This window comes from Thermobia domestica, chromosome 6 (genome assembly GCF_964235325.1).
Source record: "Thermobia domestica chromosome 6, izTheDome1.hap1.1, whole genome shotgun sequence".
In the NCBI taxonomy this organism is placed as follows: Eukaryota; Metazoa; Arthropoda; class Insecta; order Zygentoma; family Lepismatidae; genus Thermobia; species Thermobia domestica.
In genome coordinates, this window is record NC_137459.1 from 129213245 (window position 1) to 129238841 (window position 25597).

Sequence of the window (25597 nt, forward strand, 5' to 3'; positions counted from 1 at the left end):
AGGATTTGTAATTTTCTATGTTTCTGGCGATGCTGATTTAAATGAAAGCATTGATGGTCACTAAAACGAACACTAATATACACATACAACGTGTTTACATGAAACAAATTTATGTGATATACAGTATATCAGTTTTTGATTTTTAAGTGGAAGATACTATTTTTGTTTATTGATTCATATTTTGCGTTTTAATATATGTCACACAACTACACGTTGTCGTACTTACGTTTGCAACAATGTGTGTTTATGTTTCATGGTATTTGATTTTTTTTCTTCCCTATAGCGATTTTGCACAGAATATGACCTAGTATTTTTGTTCATATAATAACGTCTCTGTTCCTTTTGCAACATAATTTAAAAATTTCATATCACCTTTTCTCATTGTCTACGAACAAAAGACATGGTATATTAGTAAGTAATATCATACAATTTTGTTTCTCGTGTCAATAGCGTTTGTTATTCCTGATAGACTATTCTTTTTTCGCCACCGGGTAAAAGCTACGCCACTCAGCTCAACATTCGTCCCACTTTTATTCACTCTGGTGCATCTTTCTTAACGTTTTAATGCAATTTTCAAACATATTCACTCGCAACATAGCCTAAAATCCACAAAATATCAGAGCACCAGCTTTCCCCTTACCCCCTATATCTCCGGAGCGGTTGATATCGAGGGTTTTTCCCTCTAATGGAATTCATTGTTCACAAAAGCACTTCAATTGCACATAAATTCGTCCACAAATTCGTGTCACACTTGAATCGGTTTCCTTGTGAGCCATCGCAGCCTGCAAGTTTGAAATTCTTAGAATATGAAAAGCCAATAGAAGAAGTTTGGTGCACCTAGCAAGAAGCTTACCGTTTCACGCAAAAATGAGTAGATTCTATTAAATTTCGTTTAATATGGTAAATTAAATTACAAGGATTTCGTATTCAATTCTGTTTTACTTTGAAAGTTTTCTACCTCGGTCTGTTTCAGAGTGGTCAAAAAAATTAGGGCTAGCACTACCTGCTCTAGCTCCTCCCTGGCTACGAGGTTGTTCCTTGCTGTGGCTGTGACGAAAGAGCAGAAGGCGATTGTAACAAAATTGATATCAATCAATTTATCAATATCTTCTCCACAAACTGGCATTTATCATCAACGCATTTAGCTTCCAGACAATGAAGATGACTTTGTTTTCACATTTATAGTTTCGAGCGATGATATGACAGAGATTTGAAAAAAGTGTAATATGATCGTGATAAAATCGAATTCAAGATTTCAACGAATTTACAAGCTTCATGGCTCTTACATGCCGTTAAAGTGATTTTTGAATGTCTGTCCGTTCATTCTTTGGTCGTGATATATGTATACTAGCCTCGAGGCCATACGATTCAACGTATCCACACCAAAAAAAAAAAAAAAAAAAATCTAAAAAATGAATACTAACTGTGAATCCATAGTCTTCGGTGTCTCCGATATCAGTGTTGGGCAAATTTCAATTGAATTAACAATTAACAATTAATCTGTAAATTTAATTGTTAATTGCAATTAACAATTGAAATAAGTAATGGTTAATTGTTAATTGCAGTTGGCCATTAAAAAAGGAGAATCAATTGCAATTGATCAATTGATTGAAAGTAATTGCAGTGGAAAGTAATTGCAATTGAAGTCTGTAATTCAATTGCAATTGAAATTAATTGGCAATTGATTCAATTGCAATTGATTTCCACAGCAATTACTTTCAATTGATTGATCAATTGCAATTGATTTTCACTGATTAATTTTTAACACTGTAGTTCAGAGAGGGCGTGGGGCAATGAAAACTTTAGCCACGACCAATTGACTCACCACCCGTCGTGACCCACGACCCACCGTGACCCACTCTGACCCACCACCCACCATAAACCACTCTTACCCACTGTGACCCACAGACCCACCAAAACCCATTGTCATCAACTCTGACCCATGATTCACGCCCTCTTCTCTACTGACTAAAGAGTTTAAACTTGTAATAAAACAAGCCTATAAAATTATCACTCATCGGAGTTTGAATTTTTACGATCAATAGCTCAAGCACCGCACTAATACGACAACGGTGGATCTGACCTTTCTAATATAAATAAAATAGAGTTTGTTCGTGTGTCTATCTGTCTATCTTTGTGCGACCTGTGGACGGGACGAGTGGACCGAAACTTTTCAAAATTTGGTCACAGGTAGCTTGGTCTAGGCCCCAGACCAAGACGAAGAGTTTTTTTTTTTAAATTCCTTACTAGGGAGTCTCCAGGGGACGTTTACCGGTACCGGCCTGGGGACCAGACAAGTCGACCGAGAGTTACCAAATTTTGGTCAAAGATACCTTGGTCCAGGTCCCACACCAAGGCAAAGCTTTTTTGAAAAAATTCGAACCAGGGAGTCTCAGGGGGTCGTTTACCGGGACATGTAAAAGTAGTAGAAAATGACCGATATCAGTGTCGATTTCATAGTTTTCGCGGTCGCTGAGATCAATAGTGAAACTCCGATCGCATTAACTTCCAAATTCACCGTATTCGGCTACGGGCCGTGGGTCAACGGGGGGGGGGGGGGATGCCGAAACGTACAAGTAATCCAAAATGCCGATATTAGTGTCAAATCCATAGTTTTCGCTGTCGCTGAGATGAATGGTGATAGTTCCACAGGCGTTGACTTCCAAATACAGCCCCCATCGGCTGCGGGCCAGAGGCATTGTTTTTTTTTTTTCAAAATTGGAACCAGAGGATTATAGGGACTTTTACCGGCATATGTAAAAAGTAGTAGAAAATGGCAGATGTTAGTGTCACATTAATAGTTTTCGCGGTATTAGTTGGGGGTTGGTGGGGGCCAGAGGAGATTTTTTCACAATACGAACCAAGGGGGTCTGAGGGGGCGTTCACCGGGACATGTAAAAGTACTAGAATTTGTGTCGAATCCATATTTATCGGGGTTGCTCAGACCTATAGTGACACCCCCGATAGTGTTTACGTTCAAATTCAGCCCCCATCGGTCTTCCCAATGAAAACACATATACCTTGTTGGATATATATTCACACAAAATATATACAATGTTAGAAATGTTTCTTAATTGTTCTCCCGTTGTTCAGTTTGTTTACATTGATATTTTATCTGATCCGTTCGAAGAACGGGTAACAGCTAGTACGAAATGGTAAAGTGTTTGTTATGGACCAAATTACAATGAATTCAATTATATAGATAATTATTATAATTATAACTAATAATTATTTCGTTGTTGAATTATAGAGCTCCTCCGTGGCTAAGCGGTTAGCGTACGCGCCTTTGGCGTGGAAGACCCGGGTTCGATTCCCGGCGGGAGCTCATGTGGTTCGGATTCCACGTTAATCAGTAGGTCCATGTCTCATATAGCCTCGCTGCTGACCGGGACGTTAAACCCCAAAATCAACTCAAAATCAAATCAACTTGTTGAATTATACATACTTTTCAGTGGAAAAATGAATAAAATTTAAAAGTTCCAAATCAAAGTAAAGTAGACCAACGTAAAGGAAAAATGTATAAAATTTTCCATATAATTAAGCTTACAAACTTAAAATTTCGATGTAATTAAGCTAAATTTCCATTTTTGTGTCGTTTTGTGCGCCTATTTCCTCGTTTTCTGCGTCACCGGAAATGGGTCAATGTTATCCTACAAATATGGCGGAACAAGTTAATGCTGTTCCGTCAGGAACGATTTCGAGGTCGTTTCCTTCACATCGTCTTGTGCGTGTTTTCTACCGTTTTGTAAGCCTATTTCCACGTTTTGTGATTCAATGGTAGTGGGTCAAAATGGGCATTCAATGTGGGAAGAAAACTGATCCACTCTCCCACCAGTATCGAATTTCAAGGTCGCTATTTTCGCATTGTTTAGTGCATATTTATACCGTTTCTGCGCATACTTTCACGTTTTGTAGGCCAACGAAAGTGGGTCAAAGGCGACCTACAAATATGGCAGAGAAAGACATATTCATTCCACTTTCAAGGTCCATTTTGACCCTCTCCCACTGATGCACAAAGCGACACAAATCATGTATAAAAAATGTGAAGGAAACGACCTCATTTGATGGTGACGGAACAGCATTAAGTTATTCCGCTATACTTGTAGGCCATTTTGACCCATTTTTGTTGTCACACTAAAGTGGAAATAGAAGCACTAAGGTGGAAATAGGAGCACAAAACGGTACAAAGCAGGCACTGTACGATGCGAAAGAGTTGAGTTGAGTTGATTTTAGTTAAGCGTCCCTTTCAGTAGCGAGGCTATATGAGACGTGGACCTACTGATTATCGTGGAATCCGAACCACATGAGCTCCCGACGATGCGAAAGAAACGACCCCCCAAATTCGATAGTGGCGGAACAATGGCTCTATTTTCTCACACATTGATGGACCATTTTGACGCATTTCTGGTGATGCTCAAAACGTGGAAGTAGGCGAACAGAACGGTACAAAGTACACACTAAATAATGCGAAAGAACCAACCCCGAAATTCGATAGTGGCGGAATAGTGAGCCATTTAACTCCCACTTTAAAGGCCCGTTTAACTCACTTCCGGTGACGCACAAGACGAGGAAGTAGGCACAGAAAACTTTTTAAAAAATAATCACTAAACGATGCGAAAGAAACGACCTAGAAATTCGACAGTGTCGGAACAATGGGTCATTTTGGTCACACTTTGGAGGTCCATTTTCACACACTTCTGGTAACGAGCAAAACGTGAAAATAAGAACACGAAACATTCACTAGTCGACGCGAAAGGAAGGACCACGAAATTCGGTAGGTATAGTGGCGGAGCAGTGGGTCATTTTCGTCCCACCTTCGAGGCCCATTTTGACCGTCTTCCAGTGACGCACAAAACGTCGAAATACGCGCACAAAAGGGTATGCAATGTGAAATTAACGACCTTGAAATTCGATAGTAGCGGAACTCTTGGTCATTTTCGTCCCATCTTGGAAGCCCTTTTTGACCCACTTCAGGTGACGCATAAAACGTGGAAATAAGGGCACGAAACGGCACGAAAATCCACTAGTCGATGCAAAAGGAAGGATATCGAAATTCAGTAGTGGCGGAGCAGTGGGTCATTTTCGCCCCACCTTCGCGGCCCATTTTGACCATCTTCCAGTGACGCACAAAACGTCGAAATAGACGTACAAAAGGGTACGCGATGTGAAATTAACGACCTCGAGATTTAATAGTGGCGGAACTCTTGATCGTTTTCGTCCCACCTTGGGGACTCATTTTAACCCACATCCCACGACGTACAAAACGGAAATACACGCACAAAACGGCACAAAACGATGTGAAGGAAACGATCTCGAAATTAGGCGCATAAAGCGACACAAAACATGCACAAAAGATGCAAAACAAAGTACCTTGAAATTCGTTGGTGACGGAACAAGTTAATGACGCCGTGAGCACCAATATAAGTATATACTGTAGTTCTTACCAGTTGGCGCGGTGGGTCAGTGGTAGAGCGTTCACCTCCGGTGCTTGAGGTCCCTGGTTCGATCCCAGCTCGCGCAGTTTGTACTTTGTGGTGGACAAACACCGTGCTCGTGGATTTTCTCGGGGTTCTCCCGTTTCCTCCCACTTTCTTCATTTCATTCATTTCCTATCATCACCGTCTCCTTTAGCCTAACCGGCATAATAGTGGGACGTAAAACTAAAGATTTCATATCATTTTTTGTAATTCTTACCATCAAGGCTGAGAACTGCACGGTCCAATTTTTTAGCCAAAGTAGAAGCCCAACCGGAATAGTGATGTCAACCGACTCGGATCGGTTCAACTGAGCGTACAGCTTGAACTGGCTTGGTTGGGATTACCCATCGACTGGGCTCAATTGAGCCAATGGCTTGAACCGGCTCCGTTGAAACGAGTCCATAGGCTGGGTTCGAGTCAGCTTAACTGAGCCGATGGCTCGAACCGGCTCGGTTGGGGTAAGCAATCAGCTCGGTTCAGCTCGGCTCGTGTGAGCCATCGGCTCGAGCTGGCTCGGTTGGATGAGCTGTTGGCTCGGCTCACTTCTCGGTTCGGCTCGATAAGTGAATAAGCTGTGAGCGAGCCGCTTGAGCTGTTGACAACCCTAAACCCGGGTCGAGCAGTTTTGAACATGTTTGGCTGGAGTCCCATAACTTTTAATAATTTTTGGCTCGAGCCCGAATACTTGCTCCTCCTGAACTCAAACCAAGAACCTCGAGACCGATGTCCTTGCCTCGTGAAGATTTCTTGACGACCGAGATCGACAGTCAACTAATTTTTAGTATTCCGATACAAACCGCCTATATTCCATGTTTATACAGGTACACGGTGTTATAATGATAATTAATTATAGTAGTAGTAGTAATATCATTGATAATTATATTGTCTACACTGAGAAAAAAAATGTAGGTGGCATACTTAAAAACGTAGGTTACATTCGTAATTCCTGTAGTTTCTGGACTTAACGTACAACCGTATATAACATCCTGCAGCAAACGTATAGCTGAAAAAGTATGTATTATACGCACTGTCTGCATAAGTGCAATGACGTCATTCGTGTGACGTCATCTGCAGTAACAAATATATACGGAGGTGATATCTAGCTTTGTGACGTCAGGATCGTATGTAGCATGTGGGTTAATAATGACGACACACACTGACTATCAGGACGGAGCATAATTTCAAGAAGTATGCAATATACGTTCTTTACGTATGTTTCTTTCGTTCAACCCCAAGACAGCATCTATATTGTACTTGTGCCCCGTACGTACGACTAGATACAGTATACGTATTGTACGTATGTATTATACAGATTTTCCTTATGTCGCACACAGCTTGTCCAGATACAGCATACAGAATATCCATATGCACCATACAGAGTGCACATATGTAGCTTACAGACTGTATGCATGCAGCATATAGATTATACGTATGTCGCGTACAGGTTGGCCATATGTAATGTATGGATTGGATGTATATAGCTAATAGGTTGTCCATATGAAATATACGGATTTTACCTGTATCGCATACGTATTGCCTTCTTGTAATATATGGATTGGACATATGCAGGATCTAGATTGTACGTATAGTGCACCATTATTAAAGTGCTGCAACATACTGCAAAATGCATGATACATTCTTACTGTAATGTTGTCAAATATTGTTTTACTCTGTATGAAAACTAAATAGCTTAAAATATGTTTGATCTCCTTTGTGCCAATAATAATAAAATTAACAATCTTAGTTTGGAGCAGTGAAAGTGTCCAAAGAAATGTATTTACCTGCAGGGTGTCCTATAAGTTTGGATTTCCTGCTAATTCGTTGGGAAGCTACTGCAAAGCCAAGTGTTGAAAAGTGACACAAGCGTTAATTTTAAAATTATGGGCACAAAGGAGGTTAACCATATGTTAAACTATTTTCGTTTTCATACAGAGTAAATCAATATGTGATATATTACTGTAAGAATTTATCATATGCTTTGTTGTTAGTTAGTTCCAGCACTTTAATAATAATGCAAAATGCACAGCCATATACAATCCTATATTCAAACTCAAACAACTTCTCTGTACATTTTAATTAACAGGTATGTTTTTTTTTTTTTTTTTTTTTTTTAATGTCGCAACAATTAAAAGTATGGTGTCAGCTGAAAACGTGTTCGCTCACAAGATGATTTCTACTCAGTACTCGCCATAAAAATGCAACACCAAGAAGGAGGCTGGGTAGCTGCGCCAAAGTTCCCAGGCCGATACCTAATAGTAAGTGCAGAATACTCTTAAACGTCCGCCGTATTCGCTGTGCGACAACGTGGTGACAGCGGAGGCGTTGTGCAGCCATCGACTAAACATATTTATCCTTCCCTGCTCTAGACATTCTGCAAATTTGGATTTTCGTGGGTGCATCCTTCTTAGTGCAACATTTTAAGCAACGAGCGGATTAACAGTCTCATACATTGCTTAAAGAAAGAGCAATGATTCTCAGGTGGCTTAGTGGTAGAGTGCTTACCTCTGGTGTATTGGGTTCGTGGTTCGATCCGCGGCCGTCAGTTTGTAGTGGACATCGTATTCGTGGGTTTTCTAGGGGTACTACCTCTCCTCCCACCTTTGCATTCCATCAATTCTGTCAACAACATTCACTTGCTTTAATCGTAATCTTCCTGAGACTAAAATGCATAATCGTGGGTCGCTACACTGAAATATTTCCTTTTATTTAATTTTAAAATGAAATAGGGAGTTAAGTATGATCGTATCTCTAAGGGATAAGTGAAAACTCCAATAGTTTCTGCAAAAAAAGACTAGTTAAAAACCCTACCACTAAGCTACTGTATCCCCGTCCATTGAATTGTCTATTAAGGTATATACAGTAGTTTCCTGAATTTTTTTCTTATGGGAAAGACCCAAAAGTACAAATCCATAAAGATCTATTTTTACGTCATAAAATATATAATTCCTTATATCTTCTCGACTATCTTAGATATTGACAGCGACTTTTCATTCTTTTGCACAGCTCGATGAACCCTTGGAATTGCCTGAAGAAAACCTAGGACTGAACTAAATTTTCGATCGAAATTGTACTAAGGTACTCATTTAACCCATAGAAGTACCCATCTGATTTAATTTTGTTGCGACCAATAATTGTTTCCGAAATTTCAAGATCTCATACGCTTTTATTTCAGTGTTTCTCCAGATGTTAGATGTACTAGCTGGAAGTTTTGGGTAAACACATATTTCAAATATTGTTTACAAATGTCAGATTATATTTTCAAAAGCTTTTAAAATTTAATTTTGGTAGACTCCATGATGTTCTAACACCCCCTGAAGATATCTAATTACTTTAAGATGAAATTGCTACTGGTGTTTATTAACTTTCTATGACCGATTTCGGAAATTTTAGCATCTAACACTAAAACCCCTTAACTGTGTTGGTCCTCCCTTTATTTGACAACATCTTGATAGCCGTTAGTCATATTTTAATTCAATTTCCGAATTCTAGCGTCAAGTATGCAAGTCCCACATACCTATAGTATCGCTCTTTATTTTCCCATATCTCGGTATCCATAAGGCTTACCGAGTTGCAGTTTTCAGTTAAAAAAAAAAAAATCAGTTGTTTACATTTTAGAGACATGTATTTCCAAATATCTAAAATGCAGAAATTAGGTACCGCATTGGAACCCCATTGGAGTACTCACTTACTTTTGCATAGCAGGGTAAAAACGCCAATGGTTCTCACTTTAAGGTTGAAAACACTATTTTGTCTCTTCTCTGAGCATCGTGAATCTGTCGGAGCTGTACCATAGTTGGAAGGACTCACTGATCCTTCCTATAATGACCATATAGTCAGAATTCAAAAAGGAGTAGCCGTTGAAGGAAAAACAATATTTTAAAATCCTTGCACCAGTAGTCGTCACCTTAAAATCAAAATGTTCCAGTAGTAGTCAGGATTTTCTACCAGTATTCGTCACTCAAATAACTTGATATAATTTATTCAAAAACGCACTGTGTATCAGTTTAGGGTTAAGAATACAATATAAAGTAGTAAGCTTAATAACTTTGCATCACTTTTAGCACTCAAGAAAGAAAATAGAAACGTTTTTACATACTTTTTAAAGCAATTTCAGAAAGAAAAATGTTAACTGAATTCAAAAGTTAACTGTATATCACTTTCACGTTAAGAGTACAATATTAAATACTATGTTTAATAACTATACATCACTTTAAACACTCAAGAATGAAAATAAACGTTTGTACATTCATTTTAAAAACAATCTGAGAAATAAAATAAGTTAACTGAATTCAAAATTTAATTATACATCACCTTAAGCTTAAGAATACACTATAAAATACTGAGATTAATAAAAAATGAAATCTTTAACGTCCCACGGTTATGCTGGTTAGGCTAAAGGAGACGGTGATAATGAGAAATGACTGAAATGGTGGAATAAAGAAAGTGGCAGGAAATGGGAGAACCCCGAGAAAACCCACGAGCACGGTGTTTGTCCACCACAAAGTCCACACGGCGCGAGCTGGGATCGAACCAGGGACCCCCTGCACCGGAGGTGAACGCTCTACCACTGAGCCACCGAAGAGTAGACGACTGAAGGCGCAAGTAGCATACAAATTTATGATGCTGAAGGCGTTATTTTTCACAGCTATGGAGGAAAGAGATAGAAACAAAAAAAAATAACAGGAAATCTTTGTTTTACGTCCTACGAATATGCTATGTAGGTTGACGGTCAGAATTGAGTAATGAAAATTGATGATCTTGGAATACGATTTGGCCGAATAACGAGGGAGAAAATAATCATTGATTAAATATTAAATTGAAAAGAATTAAGAACCTGACGCTTAAATACTTATCTATCCGGCACCCATCTTGATCCCCATAAAATATCATGAAGTGCTTGATTGATTCTAAACCCAATAATAGTAATAGTAATTTAACAAGAAACACAGAATATATAATTTACGCACCTTGAAATGTAGAAATTAATGATTGTAATCCCCAGCTTTCCAATAGACCTTTGATTTCTTCAAATGAAGATTCGGATATCTTGTTTCTTCTCAAGCAATAATGGGTTACAATAATCAGTTGCAGTCCAAAGCCAAGTCACTAAGTGAAGCATGAATATAAAAGAATTCATTAGTTAGATGCATACAAAATCCTACGCATGTAAATCCGAATCTACTTATATTAAATTGTAAATTTAAACAAACTAAATTATACTACAGTTATAGTGACATAAAACTTACATTAAATAAGGTATACAGGGTGTCTCAAAAGTCCCCTGACATAGGGTAACTCTGTTATTATCAGAGTTACAACAAAATGTAGGAGAGGAAAGCATCTCCAAATATGATGTTTTCAATCTAAAGTGAAGGAATTTTTAAAATCGGATGACTCGTTTGCGCTGTACACTCTTTATGCGCCTAATGTGAAATGAAAATGCAACGTTCCCATTTACCTGGACCTACAACATAAGTGAATGAAGTTACTTTCTTTTGCGCTAACATTTCGATGGCCAGCCCCCGTTTCAAACAGGAACTTCATTCACTTATGTTGTGGGTCCAGGTAAATGACAACGTTGCATTTTCATTTAAATTTGGGTGCATAAAGAGTATACAGCACAAATATCTCGTCCGATTTTTTTTGAAAAAAAAAAAAGTGTTCACTTTAGATTGAAAACGTCATATTTCGATATGATTTTTCCTCTTACATTTTGCTGTAACTCTGATAATAACAGAGTTACCCTATGTCAGGGAACTTTTGAGACATACTGTATACATCATAAGAAGTTCCTTTCTAAATTCTACACGGATGTGGTTTCATTGAATGTGAGGTGGGTGATACACATTAGGCCTTTTGGGAGTACATCACACGGACGACCGTAATTTTGTGTTCAAAATTTTTATTATGAACTGGTGGGATATGTGATACATATGGCCACGGGCTAGAATTTTCTCAGTATGTCAAAAATGCAATCAGATTTCATGCAGCTTAATTTGGTGAAAAGCTATTGCCAATTGAACGTTACATTTACCTCTTTCTTGCAGATGTTAAACCATGCCGTTAGCACGTGAGGAATGGATCGAAATAATAAAACTGTGGGACTGGAGGAGTATATGTGCAGTGGTTGCCGATTGCAGAGTCATCCACAACGTGACTCTGTGTCACATGTTTCAGTGCTACAGTAATTAACTAAATTTGAGAAGACGAACACATTCGTGAACATACATCGTAACGGTTCAAACTCGCGGGCCCTTTTTCCTTCCCCATTTTGAACCGGTACATGAAAATGCCATTTTCTTCATGCTTGCCTGCGCCGATTTTGAAAATTTCTTCACTAGTCGATTTCTCTCGTTGAGTACTACAAGAATCAGTTAAAATTTCGCGGCCCTTTTTCCTTCCCCATTTTGATCCGGTACATGAAAATGGGTTTTTCTTCATGCTTGCCTGCGCCGATTTTGAAAATTCCCTCACTAGTCGATTTCTCTCGTTGAGTACTACAAGAATCAGTTAAAATCTCGCGGGCCATTTTTCAACTTAATATTTTTCAACTTAAATTTTATTTGTTTTGATTATTTATTTTCTTGTGACTCAATATTTAATTGCAATCGTTCATTGGGGAGAAGGGTGGCCATTCTCAAATATATAAATATAGTATTCTTAAAATTTATGTCTTCTCGTATTATTAGTTTTTTCCACTAGACCTGGAAATTGCAAAATTAATACCTGGGAAACCTGGAAAATTCAGGGAAATTGAGTTCCATATTTATGTATGAACCCTGCTATTTACAATTTTTTTCGAATAGGGAGAATTGTACAAAAGGGTGTTTTGGGAATGGTATAACAGTAGGTTTCTGGGGGTGTTGTTCGAAATGAAATAAAATCTTTAAGTTTTACGTCCCACTATTATGCTTGCTAGGCTACAGATGACTTGGTGTTGTTCGGTGGGGGTCAATGTTGCCAATTTTGGGAAAAGTCACTAAATCAGGGGAATTCGACCTCAACGATAGCGTAGGGTGACCATAAAATTTTCAGTTAAAAACGGGATAGGTTCTGGCTTTTAGATCTACCTTTGTTCTTACCAGTGCCTTGGGGCCGCGGTGGCTCAGTGGTAAAGCGTTCACCTCTGGTGCTTGGGGTTCCGGGTTCAAACCCTGCTCCCGCCAAGTGAACTTTGTGGTGTACAAACACCGTGTGCGTGGGTTTTCTCGGGGTTCTCCCGTTTCCTCCCACTTTCTTCATTCCACCATTTCATTCATCTCTCATCATCACCGTCTCCTTTAGCCTAATCGGCATAACCGTGGGACGTAAAACTCAAAAATTTCATTTCATTTCATTTATCAGTGCCTTGATATCAGAGTTCCCCCTCTCTCTCTCTTTGTTACTGAGCGGGTACTTATGAAAAAGGAAAGACACGTTGAAGTTTGTTCAACACACAACCAACTGCTAAATCTCTGCTGTCTTTCGAGCAGTACTACGAACTATAGAGTATGTTTAATATAGGGAATTTCAGTTCAATTTTTGCCTCTTTGTTGTTATTAATACTTTTAAAAGGAGTAAAGGTACTGGGTTTGTTATTTACTTCTTTCATTTACATAAAATGGGACGAATACTACTTTTTTTCCATCTACTGACGGGAAGGCCGGGAAACGCCCCTAAAACGGGACTGTCCCGGTCAAAACGGGACGTATGGTCGCCCTACGAATAATTTTTCCGATTGGAGACTTTTATGGGTGATTTTTAAATGACGATTCAGCTACTTATACATTTAGCGACTTTTTGCTGCAAACAAAATTTTCATCTGTAGAGAAGCATTATTAGTTCAAAACAGTTTTTGAACTAATAATGCTTCTGTTTGTTCTTTTTTCTGTTTGTTTGTTTTAATCAGCGCAAGTGATGAAGAGTTTGGAAATACAGCGTACCCACTGGCCCACAATCCTGCATTGTTATGTTGCCCTTGTCCTCTAACGAAGAAGAACTACAAACTTGATGTCCTTTAGTTCGCAGTTTCCGTTGAGAGACACACGTAATACATCTTTACCGATAGCAAAAAGATTAGCTATAGATGCGTGAATAAAGGCGATGTGGATGTTTGTTATATTTGTTCTTTGGGGTCTTTTAATTATTCTGCAGTTTTTCTTTAACAAAAAATTGCTTAACGTAAGTACTGTAGTGTTAATTATTTCGGAACTATTTTGACTCCACAATATGAACAAAAGTACCCGAAACAATCTGAAATGATCCCTGAATTCAAGGATTGGTTGCGCCCTGTTTACAAAGATGTGAGTAGAACCAGCGGCGCAAATCTGTCTTCAACATTGGGGAGGAAGGGTAAGACCGTTACCATACTTTTTATTTTGCGATGTCCAAAATAGTTATGAAGTTGAAAAACAATGTTGTGGAGTATCAGAGTTGTCTTCAGCATTGGGAAGCTGCAGATTTGAGGCTTATTCTGGGAGACGTCTATTTTATCTCACGTTCCTTTGTAGCAATTGGACAAAAATCATCAAATTTCTCCCAAAAAACATATTTCAAATCGGATTATTGGGGAAAACTCCCCCTCAATTCCAAGATTGGAGGGGACATGTATCCGTCATCCCCCCCCCCGGGATTTGCGGCAGTGAGTAGAACATATTGTTTAGTTTACATCTACAACTTTAAAACAATGCTTATAGACAATGAATTTCTCGATTATTTTTTATAGCGACTTTTCACCGAAAATTCGAGTCGCCACCTCTCGTTTCGCAAACTTATTGTCAACAGTTTGGCAACACTGGTTGCGGGGAGAGCTACAATGGAAATGAAAATAAAATGAAATCTTTGAGTTTTATGTCTCACGGTTATGCCGGTTAGGCTAAAGGAGACGGTGATGATGAGCAATGAATGAAATGGTGGAATGAAGAAAGTGGGAGGAAACGGGAAAATCCCGAGGAAACCCACGCATGCGGTGTTTGTTCACCACAAAGTTCATTTGGCGGGAGCTGGGATCGAACCCGGGACCCCAAGCACCAGAGGTGAACGCTCTACCATTGAGCCACCGCGGCCCTAAGAGATTGAGAGTCATAAACTTAGTCACTTTCAATTTTGTAATATATATATATACTGTATATATATATTACAGTATATATTACTGTATATATATATTACATCACTGACTGATAACTAAAATGCTTGGATTGTATATATAAAAGTCACCCCCTGCCCGTAAAAAGCTTCATTCGAACTCGGAATCGAACAATTGCATCTGTAAAGCAGTGCTGAGTTGATTTTAACGTTCCTTTCAGCAGCAAGGCTGTATGAGACATGGACTTACAGATTAACGTGAAATCCGAACCACATAAGCTCCGGCCGGGAATCGAACCCGGGTGTCCCACGCCAAAGGCGTGTACACTAACCACTTAGCCACGAGGGAACCCATCTGGGTAATAGTTAAGAACAGCTACTTCTCATCTCCCGTGCACGAGGATACATCTTATTGTTGCACTACCTAAACACCCTAAGTACAAGGGCAAGAACTCAGTCTATTACCTGCTTTTTAACATCCTAGATCAGAGTTTCCTAACCTTTTTCAACTTGCGGCACACTACGGATGTAACTTGAATTCTCGCGGCGCACTCATAGATATGATTATTTGTAAATATAAAACTAGTATTTTTTCTGCGATTATTGATCTCCTTCTCACAGAGAAGAAAGCTCAATCACTGTTTTTTTCCCCGTGGTAAATTATTATGCTTATTTTTCATTCTAATTTAAAAATATAAAACAATTGCAATGAAATATTGGACTCAGGTTTTTAAAACTAAGCTTTCTTGTTCGAAAACTGTATCCAACCTTTCACTAAGAAGTAAGATCACTAAATAACGAACGAACAAACAAATCTTTTTTACTTTTAAAATACAAATGTATTTAATTTGTCGAAAGGATTGAATGTTATTTTAAATTTTCAAGTTACAAAATAGTCTGCAACAATAAAGAAGCAATAATAGTCACAACAATGATAACCAATATATATTTTCAACATTAAAAATGTACAGAAAAGTAACACGGTATGAAACTTAAAGTTGTAGATTCATAGTAGAGGTTCATAGTAATGTGAAATAAAAATATACATTTTTCCTTCGTCTTGCAATTTGATTGCTATAGAATTAATAATTTGCTTCGACTTCCTCGCGGCACACTAGCGGCCCATTCACGGCACACCAGTGTGCCGCGGCGCACCGGTTGGGAAACGCTGTCCTAGATAGTCAATGAATAATTCCTGAAAGTATGGCGTTTCTCGTCCTTCCCTAAATGGGAAGTACGGCTCCTTAACTATAACCCTCATCTGTAAGGCAGTGTAAGCAACAAAAAATTAAAAAAAAAAAAAAAAAAAAAAAAAACGCACACTGGATGTTTGCGCAACTGAGGATCAAAACATCCTCAATGGAGTATGAGAAATCGTAAACGTCAATCAAAGTGTGTTTTTGCTTATTCATTACTTCGTTAATAGTTAATTCCTTCTAGAAATAGTGAAACAATACTATGAAGAAACACTAATTAAACTAATAACTATTACGTTGTGTTTCTTACCATACCGTTTTTACCAGCCATAGAATTTGAACCTAGTACTATACTGCATTAGTCACGCCGGAACGAAGGGTGAAATTCAAACGCCTGGCACTCGTAGAGCTGTTGAAGCTGTGTTGTAGTTACGCGGCCTGCGTTGGTACTCCTCAACATAAATACGTCACTGCCCAAAACCAGGAAACATCACAGACAGAAGACAGGGGCACAATCAGTGCCTGACACTTCACGAACTCAAACCCGCCAAGACTCAACTCAACATGACCTTCAATTACGTTCTACAGTAGAAACCAAACCAATGCTAAGGCACAAACTTACCAACTTCCTATATGAAAACACAAGAAAAAAAAATCAAACTTTTTGGTTCCAAAGTGATGCCATAACAATAATACTAAAAAGGTTTTAATTCTCAGTAACCCAAACATTAATTAACTAGGGAACATAACAAGCAAAAATAAATAAATAGAAATCAAATCAAATTAAATTTAAAAAATAAAAACCTGACAAGTAAGCTCTCCCTGACTACTTTTTTTTTAAATTTCAGTGAGGCTGTAAAATATATCAATATCTTCGTCAAATATATATATTTCAATGTAAACAAGTTCTTTAAACAAAAGAAAGCTCTGTAGTAGAGCGCTTACCTCTGACCTGTTAGGTCCCTGGTTCGATTCCTGCTCCCGACAAATAGCCTTTTGGTGAACACTGTAGGTGTGGTTATTCTTAAGACTTTCCAGTTTCCTTACATTTTCTTGATTCCACCATTATCATGTATCTCATCGTCACCTTCTCACTTACGTTTATGTACAATCATGGGGCGTTAAACTAAAAGTAAAAAAAAAAAATGCAAATATCCTAATAAAAATGAGTTTTCTAGACTACACAAGTGGCCCCGCGTAGCGTAGTTGCTAACGCTCTCGCCTTCGGTGCGAACGGTCCCGGGTTCGATCCCGTTGGGGATCGATTTCCTCAGTCGAAAAAGTATCAAAAGATTTTAAGTCCAGCCATCCTGAATGAGATTTCCTTGGGTTTTCCTCATTCACAGCAGGAAAATGCCGGAGTGGTACCTAACATATAGGTCCCAGGCCGTTTTCTTCCTTCCCAAATCCTTTCTTCCCTTCCTTTACCCGGATAGTGTGCTCATCGAGGGACGTCATCCCTCATATGTGACGGGCTAACAAGGCCATTGATGCCGAAAGCCCAGAGACCTAAAGCCTAAATCTTCACTACACAAGGGAATTTTCGCGCTGAAAACGGTTTCTTAGCAATTATGTTAAGCAGTCCTGTAGTAACTCTGCACCACGTAATAAATCGTCACATATAAAACGGAATGAATAAACACATAACATTCATTTTGCTACCTTGTAACGTAAAATGTTTCAAAACATTAATATTCAAAGATTTCTCAAAATTCAGATTCACCCATTCCATTCTCCTCAATCATTAACGAGTTGTAGTCATAAACTATATTACTTACTTAGTACTATACTAAAGCAAGTTACACTAAAAGAATATATAATTAATGGAATATTTAACTAAAGTAATAGTTAACTAGTGCACTTACCCAGGTTTTTGTTTCCTTCCTCTCTTCTTTTCCGATTGTAACAACCTCGTTTCGCAAGCAAAAGACGCTAGTTCAATGACGTCAGCCATGGCGAAAGAAAGAGTGTCTATAGGAGGTCTGGATCTCACGTACAGATGGACGTATATAACGTATAACTGAAGTACTTAACATACGTATATGTATGTAAAATACAGAAGATTGTTAGATGTCAGACATCCTGCAGCGAAATGATGTAATATCTAAGCGGGTAAAAAGCAGTACCTGTGTAGTATATGGATAAAGTACGCTCCGTACAGATTTCCTTAGTAAACATAACGAATCCTTGTATTTGTACAATATACCGCTGTCCGGATAATGGATTTTTCTCAGTGTATGTAGGATACTTGAAGATAGTAGTACTTGGAACTACACAAAGAATTTAGCTCGAATTGGCTCGACTCGACTGGAAACTCGATCCGAATTCGAGTCGAGTTGGGGGAAATTTTTCGAGCCGAGATCTCAAGTCGAGCTCAAAGATGTCTGCTTCGAGTCGAGTCGAGTTTTAAAGAAAACTCGCTCGAACTCGTTGGTGCCCATTCCTATTGTATGCATGACGGGCATATAGAGTTCTTTCGAGGGGGATAGAACCATAAACATAATATATTTTAAAAAATACTTAGTTTCCCGGCTTTCTTCCCATGGGGAGGGGGGGAAGGGATGGTAGGTATCCAGCATTTCTTATAAGTACCTTATTTGAAATATGTAAAACAGTAACAAGTGGACAACACAATACACACACATCTTCTTATCTTCAGTTTTAATTGCTGATTTCAATTGCAATTAACAATTACAATCAACAATTACAAGTTTCAATTGTCAATTGCAATTAACAATTAAATGTTTCAATTGCACCCTTTGCAATTGACAATTAACAATTAAAAGTTTCAATTGCCTGGTGACCAATTAACAATTAACAATTGACGAAAATTTAATTGCAAATTTTATGATTGAATTCAATTGCAATTGAAATTAATTGTCAATTACAAATTGAAATCAATTGCAATTGAAATCAATTGCAATTGATTTTCAGAGCAATTACTTTCAATTGATTGATCAATTGCAATTGATTTCAATTGATTTTGCCCAACACTGTCCGATATGAATACTGAAACTCTCAAAGCCGTCAAGTCCAACTTCAGCCCTCAGTGAGGGCCAGACACCTCTATGGATGGGGGTAGAAAAGGAGATGACATGTAAAAATAATCAAAAACGACCGATATTATTATTAAATCCGTAGTTCTTGGTGTCGCTATGAATATATACTCGCATTTCCGATGCCATTTAACTCAATGTTCGTCCGAAATCGATATGGTGGTGAAGAAGGGGTGAAAAGTAAAATATCCAAAACGACCGAAAATTGTGTACAATCTATAGTTTTCTAGACTGGTCCGTTTGAAGTACCTTCTGGAACATAGATAATATCAACCTCAAGCTGAGTGTTTATCATGTCACTCCAATTAAGTTCGTATTCTATAGGTGTAGGATTTTTGAAGCGTTATGCCAAAAGTAGAGTGTCTTGTGTATTTTTATCATCACAGTTTCTTTGAAATGCGTATGCTAAGTGAGAAATGGTTTGAAGTATTTTCCCCGTCCGAAAGCTATTCTCTCCGCGCGAAGAACGGGCATTTTAGCTAATCTACAGACGTGTTCAAATTATTAGACTCACGCTCGAAAAATGCCAAATTGGTGTAGGAATCCTAATTCCAGAGTTCTAGAACATTTAATTTAATGGTTAAACCACCACTATAGGATCCTTCATTTGTTTACTGTACAGTTAAAGTTGTAATATCACCGTTGAACAGCAAATGGTATTAGTGAGGGAGGGAATTCTGAAAGTGGTGTTTCAGTTGTAGATAGCTATTGTGTTTCTATCAAAAAGTTACAGTCTGAAGTGTTATAGTTTCTGTCGTAAGAAGTTAACGACATTCAAAGCGTTCAACAGTTCGAATGGGCCAGTCTAAAATGATCGTGACGTGTTTCGTGTATCAATCTTTTATTCTGTGTAGTCCTGTAATTGCAGCATAATGGGAAAAGCTAAAGACCTTTCTCCGCGTAAAATGGAAGTTAACAAAATACTTCTGGTGAAAATAAGATATACACGGCAATTCATTGCTAGTAGAGTTGGAATAGAACAAAAATCTGTGAGTAGAATCTCTGTTGAAATGAGCAACAGCAAAAATAGGGTTGGGAAGTGTGGGCTATTGCTAAGAGGTATCAGAAAACTACAAAGATTGGCTCTGGGAAACAGAAGAGCAACTTCTAATAGACTTGAGCATAAAAATGGCTGAGCATGGCGCAGACATTTGGTCTGAACGTGTTCGAAGTATTCTTTGTGCCGAGGGAATAAAAGCACACGGTGAAGAAAGAAAACAACAATTGTGTAGTGGAAATGGAAAAGGCTGAAAGAGCCAAAAAATAAAAATTCGATTTTTTGTATGGAATGTGTTGTAAACGACATCGCCAATAACCTAGAGAAGGTCCAAAGTGCCAGAAAAATTCTTACTAGTTTCTAGAGCACTCGCAAGGAGCAGCACCTTAAAGGATAAAGTACAGTTTTAGGAAGTTTTTACTAAATACTGGAAATTTTACTTTGTGGCACTTTCAGCCTTTTCCATTTCCATTACACAATTAGAGTCTACTCCAATCACGTCAAAGAAGCGCCTCGAATGGGCACGAGGCCCAGAACATTGAACTGCTCATGATTGGGAAATAGTATGTTTCAATGATGAATAATGTATCTTTCTGTCTGATGAATGTTCACAATATGTGCGACGTTGACCCGGGATGAAATCAAGTTGGAATGTCTAATAAACCGTGAAGCATCCTACTTCAGTCATAGTCTGGGGAGTGATCTCAGTCTTCGGGCCTGGAAGACTGTATATAGTAGAGGACAATGAAGCACGACCAATACCTACAAATTCTTTAAGAAGAACTACTTTCCCATACTGCACCCTGGTTTGATTATGTATAGTTCATCTTTATGCATGATGAAGCCCCATGCAATCGGGCCAAAGCTGTAACAAAATTCTTCGAGGCAACGAAATTAGTGTTCTTCCGTGACCAGGCACTAGTCCTGATGTGAACCCGATTGAAAACTTTTGGAGCTTCATTAGAGAAAAGCTAGAGAAGAAGCACATTTGAATCAAACTTCAATTGATCAAGGAGATCAACAATTTGTGGTATCACGATGCTGAATTGAAGGCAAAATGTGCTAAACTCGTACATATGCCACAAAGGAGAAAAGACTTAATAAAGAATAAGGGATTTCATACAAAATATTAATCTTTGTGAGAGAGATAATTTTCTTGTAAGTATTCCATTTCATTTTTTGTTTAAAATTTGAATATTCACACTTTATAGTAATTATATTTGAATGTTACGTACGCATTTGTTTTATTGATATTGAAAAGCATATGCTACACCCACTAGAAATTAGGACAGAGTTACAAAATAGTAGTTTGAACTAAGTTCGAACGAATTTTCTCACATAATGTTGTAAGAATAGTAAAATATACAGAAAAAAACTGAAGTTGAGTCTAACAATTTGAACACGTCTGTATGTATATAAAGATGAAAGTGACGTGTTCGTGACTGAACCACCCGACCGACCTCGATCAAATTTTCAACATAAATTAAGTTCGGGCCTGGGATGGGATTTGTTATTTCATTTTGACGGTACAGCGTAGGGAAGGGGGGGAGGAGATATTTAAAATAAATAAAACTTAATAACTCTTGAACCACATGACCGATCTCGTTTAAATTTTCAACATAGATGAGGTTCAAGCCTAGAATGTTTTTTATTATTTTATTTTGACGGTGCAACTAAGGAGAGGGGAAAGGGGAGATACATAAAATTATAAAAAGTGACCGATATTAGTGTCGAATCCATAGTTCTAGGAGGTCGCTGAGACAAACAGTGGCAATTACGAAGCCGTTAAAATCCAAATCCAGCTCTTTATGTCCATAATAAAACGTATTCTTCACGTGCAAAAAACGGGTATTCTGCTAATACTTCATGAATAAAAGTTTCAATAATAACGTGACAATATGGCACCATTCATTTGTCCTGAAAAAGTGCACAGGGAATAGTTTATCGTTGAGAGCAAGTTTTCTTTGGTTCTGAATATTTTGTCAAAAACCACTCAGGTGGTTTCGTTCATATTTCGCCAATAATTATTTCATTAATGGCCCTATAATGCTATGTAAATCATTTCTCATGAAAATGTGCGCAAATGGTAGTTTCTCTTTCAGTGAGGGAATTTTTAACTACGTTTCTTTACAATTTCCTTAAGTACGATTCATGCAATTTTGATGACATTTCTTACACAAATATTTCATTAATAGCCCTAATATATGGTATGAGGCATTTCTCATGAAAACATTCACAAAGGGTAGTTTACATTTTGGAGAGAGTTTTCTTTCGACGAAGCTTTCCGAAAACGCCATATAATTTTATTCTTCGTTTACAAATAAATGTTTTGATAATAACGGCAACATAACATGATTTATTTTAAGAAATTTCGGCGAGAACGGTTAATGTGGTGTATTTTGCCTTTTATTAATGTTCTTATTATAGTGTCAATTGAGTTAGTTTTATATAAGTTGGCAAATTATTGTATTTTATGATTTTAACTCTTTTTAATTCACAGTTACGTCATATAGGCCGCTTCATTGCCAAGTAGTGGAACTCCAAAATGAACATTTTTAGGAGAGAACTTTGAAGTTCAATATCTAATGAAAAATTCACATTTCCCTTATGGATGCAACCATAAACATAATTATTCATATTGATGAAAGCATATTCACTTGCTGCAATATACATAAAACTTTTAAGTTCAAAGTTCTCTCGCAAAAAATCAATTTTAGAGTCACTTTACTTGACATGAAATCAATCTATATAAATTAATGGTTGCTGACCTTCCACCGGAGCAAACTAGGAGCTTTACACACTAAAGGGTAGTACGTTCACTACATATTCACAACGTACATTTTCTAACTGTGTCGCCCAGGTTTAGATTGTTATTGTGGACACAATATTCCGGATCTAATATTGAAATTATGGGTCAGGATCTTCTATATAAAAAACAAGTTAGATTCAGAGATGTAAGCGAACCTGAGTGAGTACAGAGGTTGACTCATTTATATTGAACTTAAGTAAATGTGCATCTGTACCATGCGTGCACAATCCATCGCCGTGTAGATTCCCACAAGGCAAGCAACTCTGTCTCGTTAGTCACATAGTAGAGCAGTGTGGTCGAGCGTACTCTGATGCCACTGAAACTGAACAGATTCAGGTAGGGGTTCATTGTGGCCCTTTCCGCCGCTAAGCTGAAGGCGTCGCGCGTCATAGAAATGTTCGAGTGCGTAATATTCATGTAGGTCGTGCCACTGTGAATGTATTATATAGAAATATGCTGGAGAGAGTTCTGGTCCTACCGGACAGATGCGAGCAGCTAGAATATTGTCCCAAAGGGTTAGGATTGTGATCGGTTTTCCGTCAGGGACAAACTACGTCTCCGAAATGTGGAATAAAATGTCAAAATCAATGCTGCGTGCCAGACTTACGACCTCACTGAAATATACCAGCATGAAATCCCAGCATTGTACGGACAATGCGTGAACCAGGTTGGACTTTACCAAGACAACACATCCAACAACACGGCGAAAGCATTGTTTGAATAAAATCGCCGTATGGAGCAGAAAACTGGAATTTCGGCAATACCTTTCTCTGACATTTTTGTCAAGAGTCCAGATGTCAGCGCAGTGGACTACTGTTTTCGGACTCCTCAAGTGGCACCTGTCCCATCGTCACCACACCATTACCGGCCTATGGAAAGCCTGTAAAAAGGAGTGGGGTGCAATAGCCATGGTTCAGCTGCAACATGGTCTTCTGCAATGGAAACTCCGATGCCGGACAATAGTTAGTAAAGGTTGTCTGCAGATCAAACACAACCGGTGGTGGAAACACGGCATTTTCTAGGTAAGTGGCACATTCAAATTCGGCTCAATATAAGTGAGTCAAACTCTGTATGACTGTAACACTTTTGGATTTATATTAAAATACAATGCATCATTATATACGTATAACTGATTCATTTATGGTTAAAATAAAGTATATGTCCTTTATTTTGCAGTGATGGTAACATTTCAGACATTGGAAGTAACAAAGAAATAGAGGCGAAATATCGGGAAGTGCAGTTTACAACTGTATTAGATGCTAGAGGCAAATGTGTTTTGCCAGGATTTATTGATGCCCACACGCATCCTTTATGGAGTGGTGATCGAGTTCATGAATTCGCTATGAAGGTAGGGGTTCGCTGTGTGGTAAGTTGTGCTGTAGCAGATCTCTTACATTCAATAAAATAAATAGCAATAAGAAATGTTTAATAATATTATTTTCTTCTTAATTTGCATTATATGATATTGACGAAAACACTGATATAAAACTTAAATCTGCTAGAATATTTAATTTTCTTGGATAATTCAAAAGTAAATAAAAAATCAACGGTTATGGTTATACATTTATTCTATTTTATTACCTTTTTAAAAACTAAACTCGTATGCTTAAATATATGAAGTGTTACAGAACGGCAGGTGTCGACAGATGTAATAGCAAAATTGATAAGGGGGTAGTGAGAAACGGTTTTCTGATATGGATTTAGTGTTCATCCTTCCTCACCTGCCTATTCAAACTGGAAATTGTACAAATAAACCATTTCCGGGTTCAATATTGATAGTTTTAGAGTAAAAACAGAAAAACGTATAGCGAGAAGCAGTTTTAAGTTGTTTTCTAAAAATGAATTCTGCGTTCGAAAACAAATAAGAACTAATTGATGTATCATTTTATAGTTACTGAATGTCGTAAACTAGATTGAAAATCGAGTCTCCACTAAACGCAGTCTCAGCTTCTCTGCCAGCAGCTGTCCCTTTACTTGTTTCAGGCTTACTCTTTAGCCAAGCCATTAAGCACGTTTGCATTTGGCGTTTGCGTTCTCGGATTCATTTTTTGATCAGTTCACTGCTTTATTTATTGATTGGAGTTTAACTTATTCAACTGTGATGCGAATATGGAATTGACTGATCTAGAAAGGCAATATACGAGTATAATGAAGTGCTTGATTTTAGCGCCTGAAGAACACCAACGACAGGGAAGACAGACTCCTTCTACACGTAGCTTTGATGGATTGGACAGACTCATCCCTAACCTCGATCCATGAATTCTAGGTTGTTACGCTGTGATCAGGTTCCCGCCAACAGTTCAAAGTTGTCTAGTTTTGTGCGAGTCTAAATATGTTTCAGAAAGTGTTGTTTTTCTTAGGAGAAAAATCAATTTTCTATGGTCAAAGTAAAATTTTCAGTGTTGAGTGAGTCACGACTGTGAACAAATAGGTTATGATTAATTTGAATATTGTCATGAGATCTCTCATCCATTGGTAAGTAAACTATTGGTGAAGTTGTGAGTATTAGCTGTATTGTAGCTTTTAGGTAGCCATCTTCGTTGAAATGTAGATGCTCATGTACCCTGGGACAAAGCTACGTCGTGTACCATGGACCAAATTGATCATGGTTCATGGTACAAGAGGTTACAAGACTCTTTCTTTTTCTTTAATATCAGGTAGGCCAATTGCCACAAAAATACCCCATGGAAAATCTGGAAGGAAGAGAGATCCTGTTGATCCAACTGCCTTGCGAAATGCGCTTGAAGCTATTCATTCCAATGTTCCAAATAACAAGATATCCTATTGAGAAGCTTCGAAAGTGTTTAATGTATGCCGCTCTATTCTCATCCGACATTTACATGAATTAAAAAAAAACAGAGACAAAGAATTCAAATATAAAGTGAATTACGCAGTTGAAAAAGTTTTTACGAATACCGAAGAAGATAGTCTTGCAAATTATATTCAAACTATTGCGAGAATGCATACGGGCTAACAAAGAAACGTGTTAGAGTACTTGC

The 25597-nt window shown here is 38.0% G+C and overlaps 1 protein-coding gene across 3 annotated transcripts in view; it reads left to right on the forward strand.

The window, feature by feature from the left end:
* LOC145688202 (putative imidazolonepropionase) overlaps positions 1 to 25597 on the forward strand; it is a 135258-nt gene that overhangs the window by 3282 nt on the left and 106379 nt on the right. For all 3 annotated transcript variants that reach the window (XM_081762084.1, XM_081762085.1, XM_081762083.1), the window contains exon 2: positions 23775 to 23946. In XM_081762084.1, coding sequence (XP_081618210.1) covers positions 23775 to 23946 — 172 coding nt within the window. The remainder of the gene's footprint in view (positions 1 to 23774; positions 23947 to 25597) is intronic.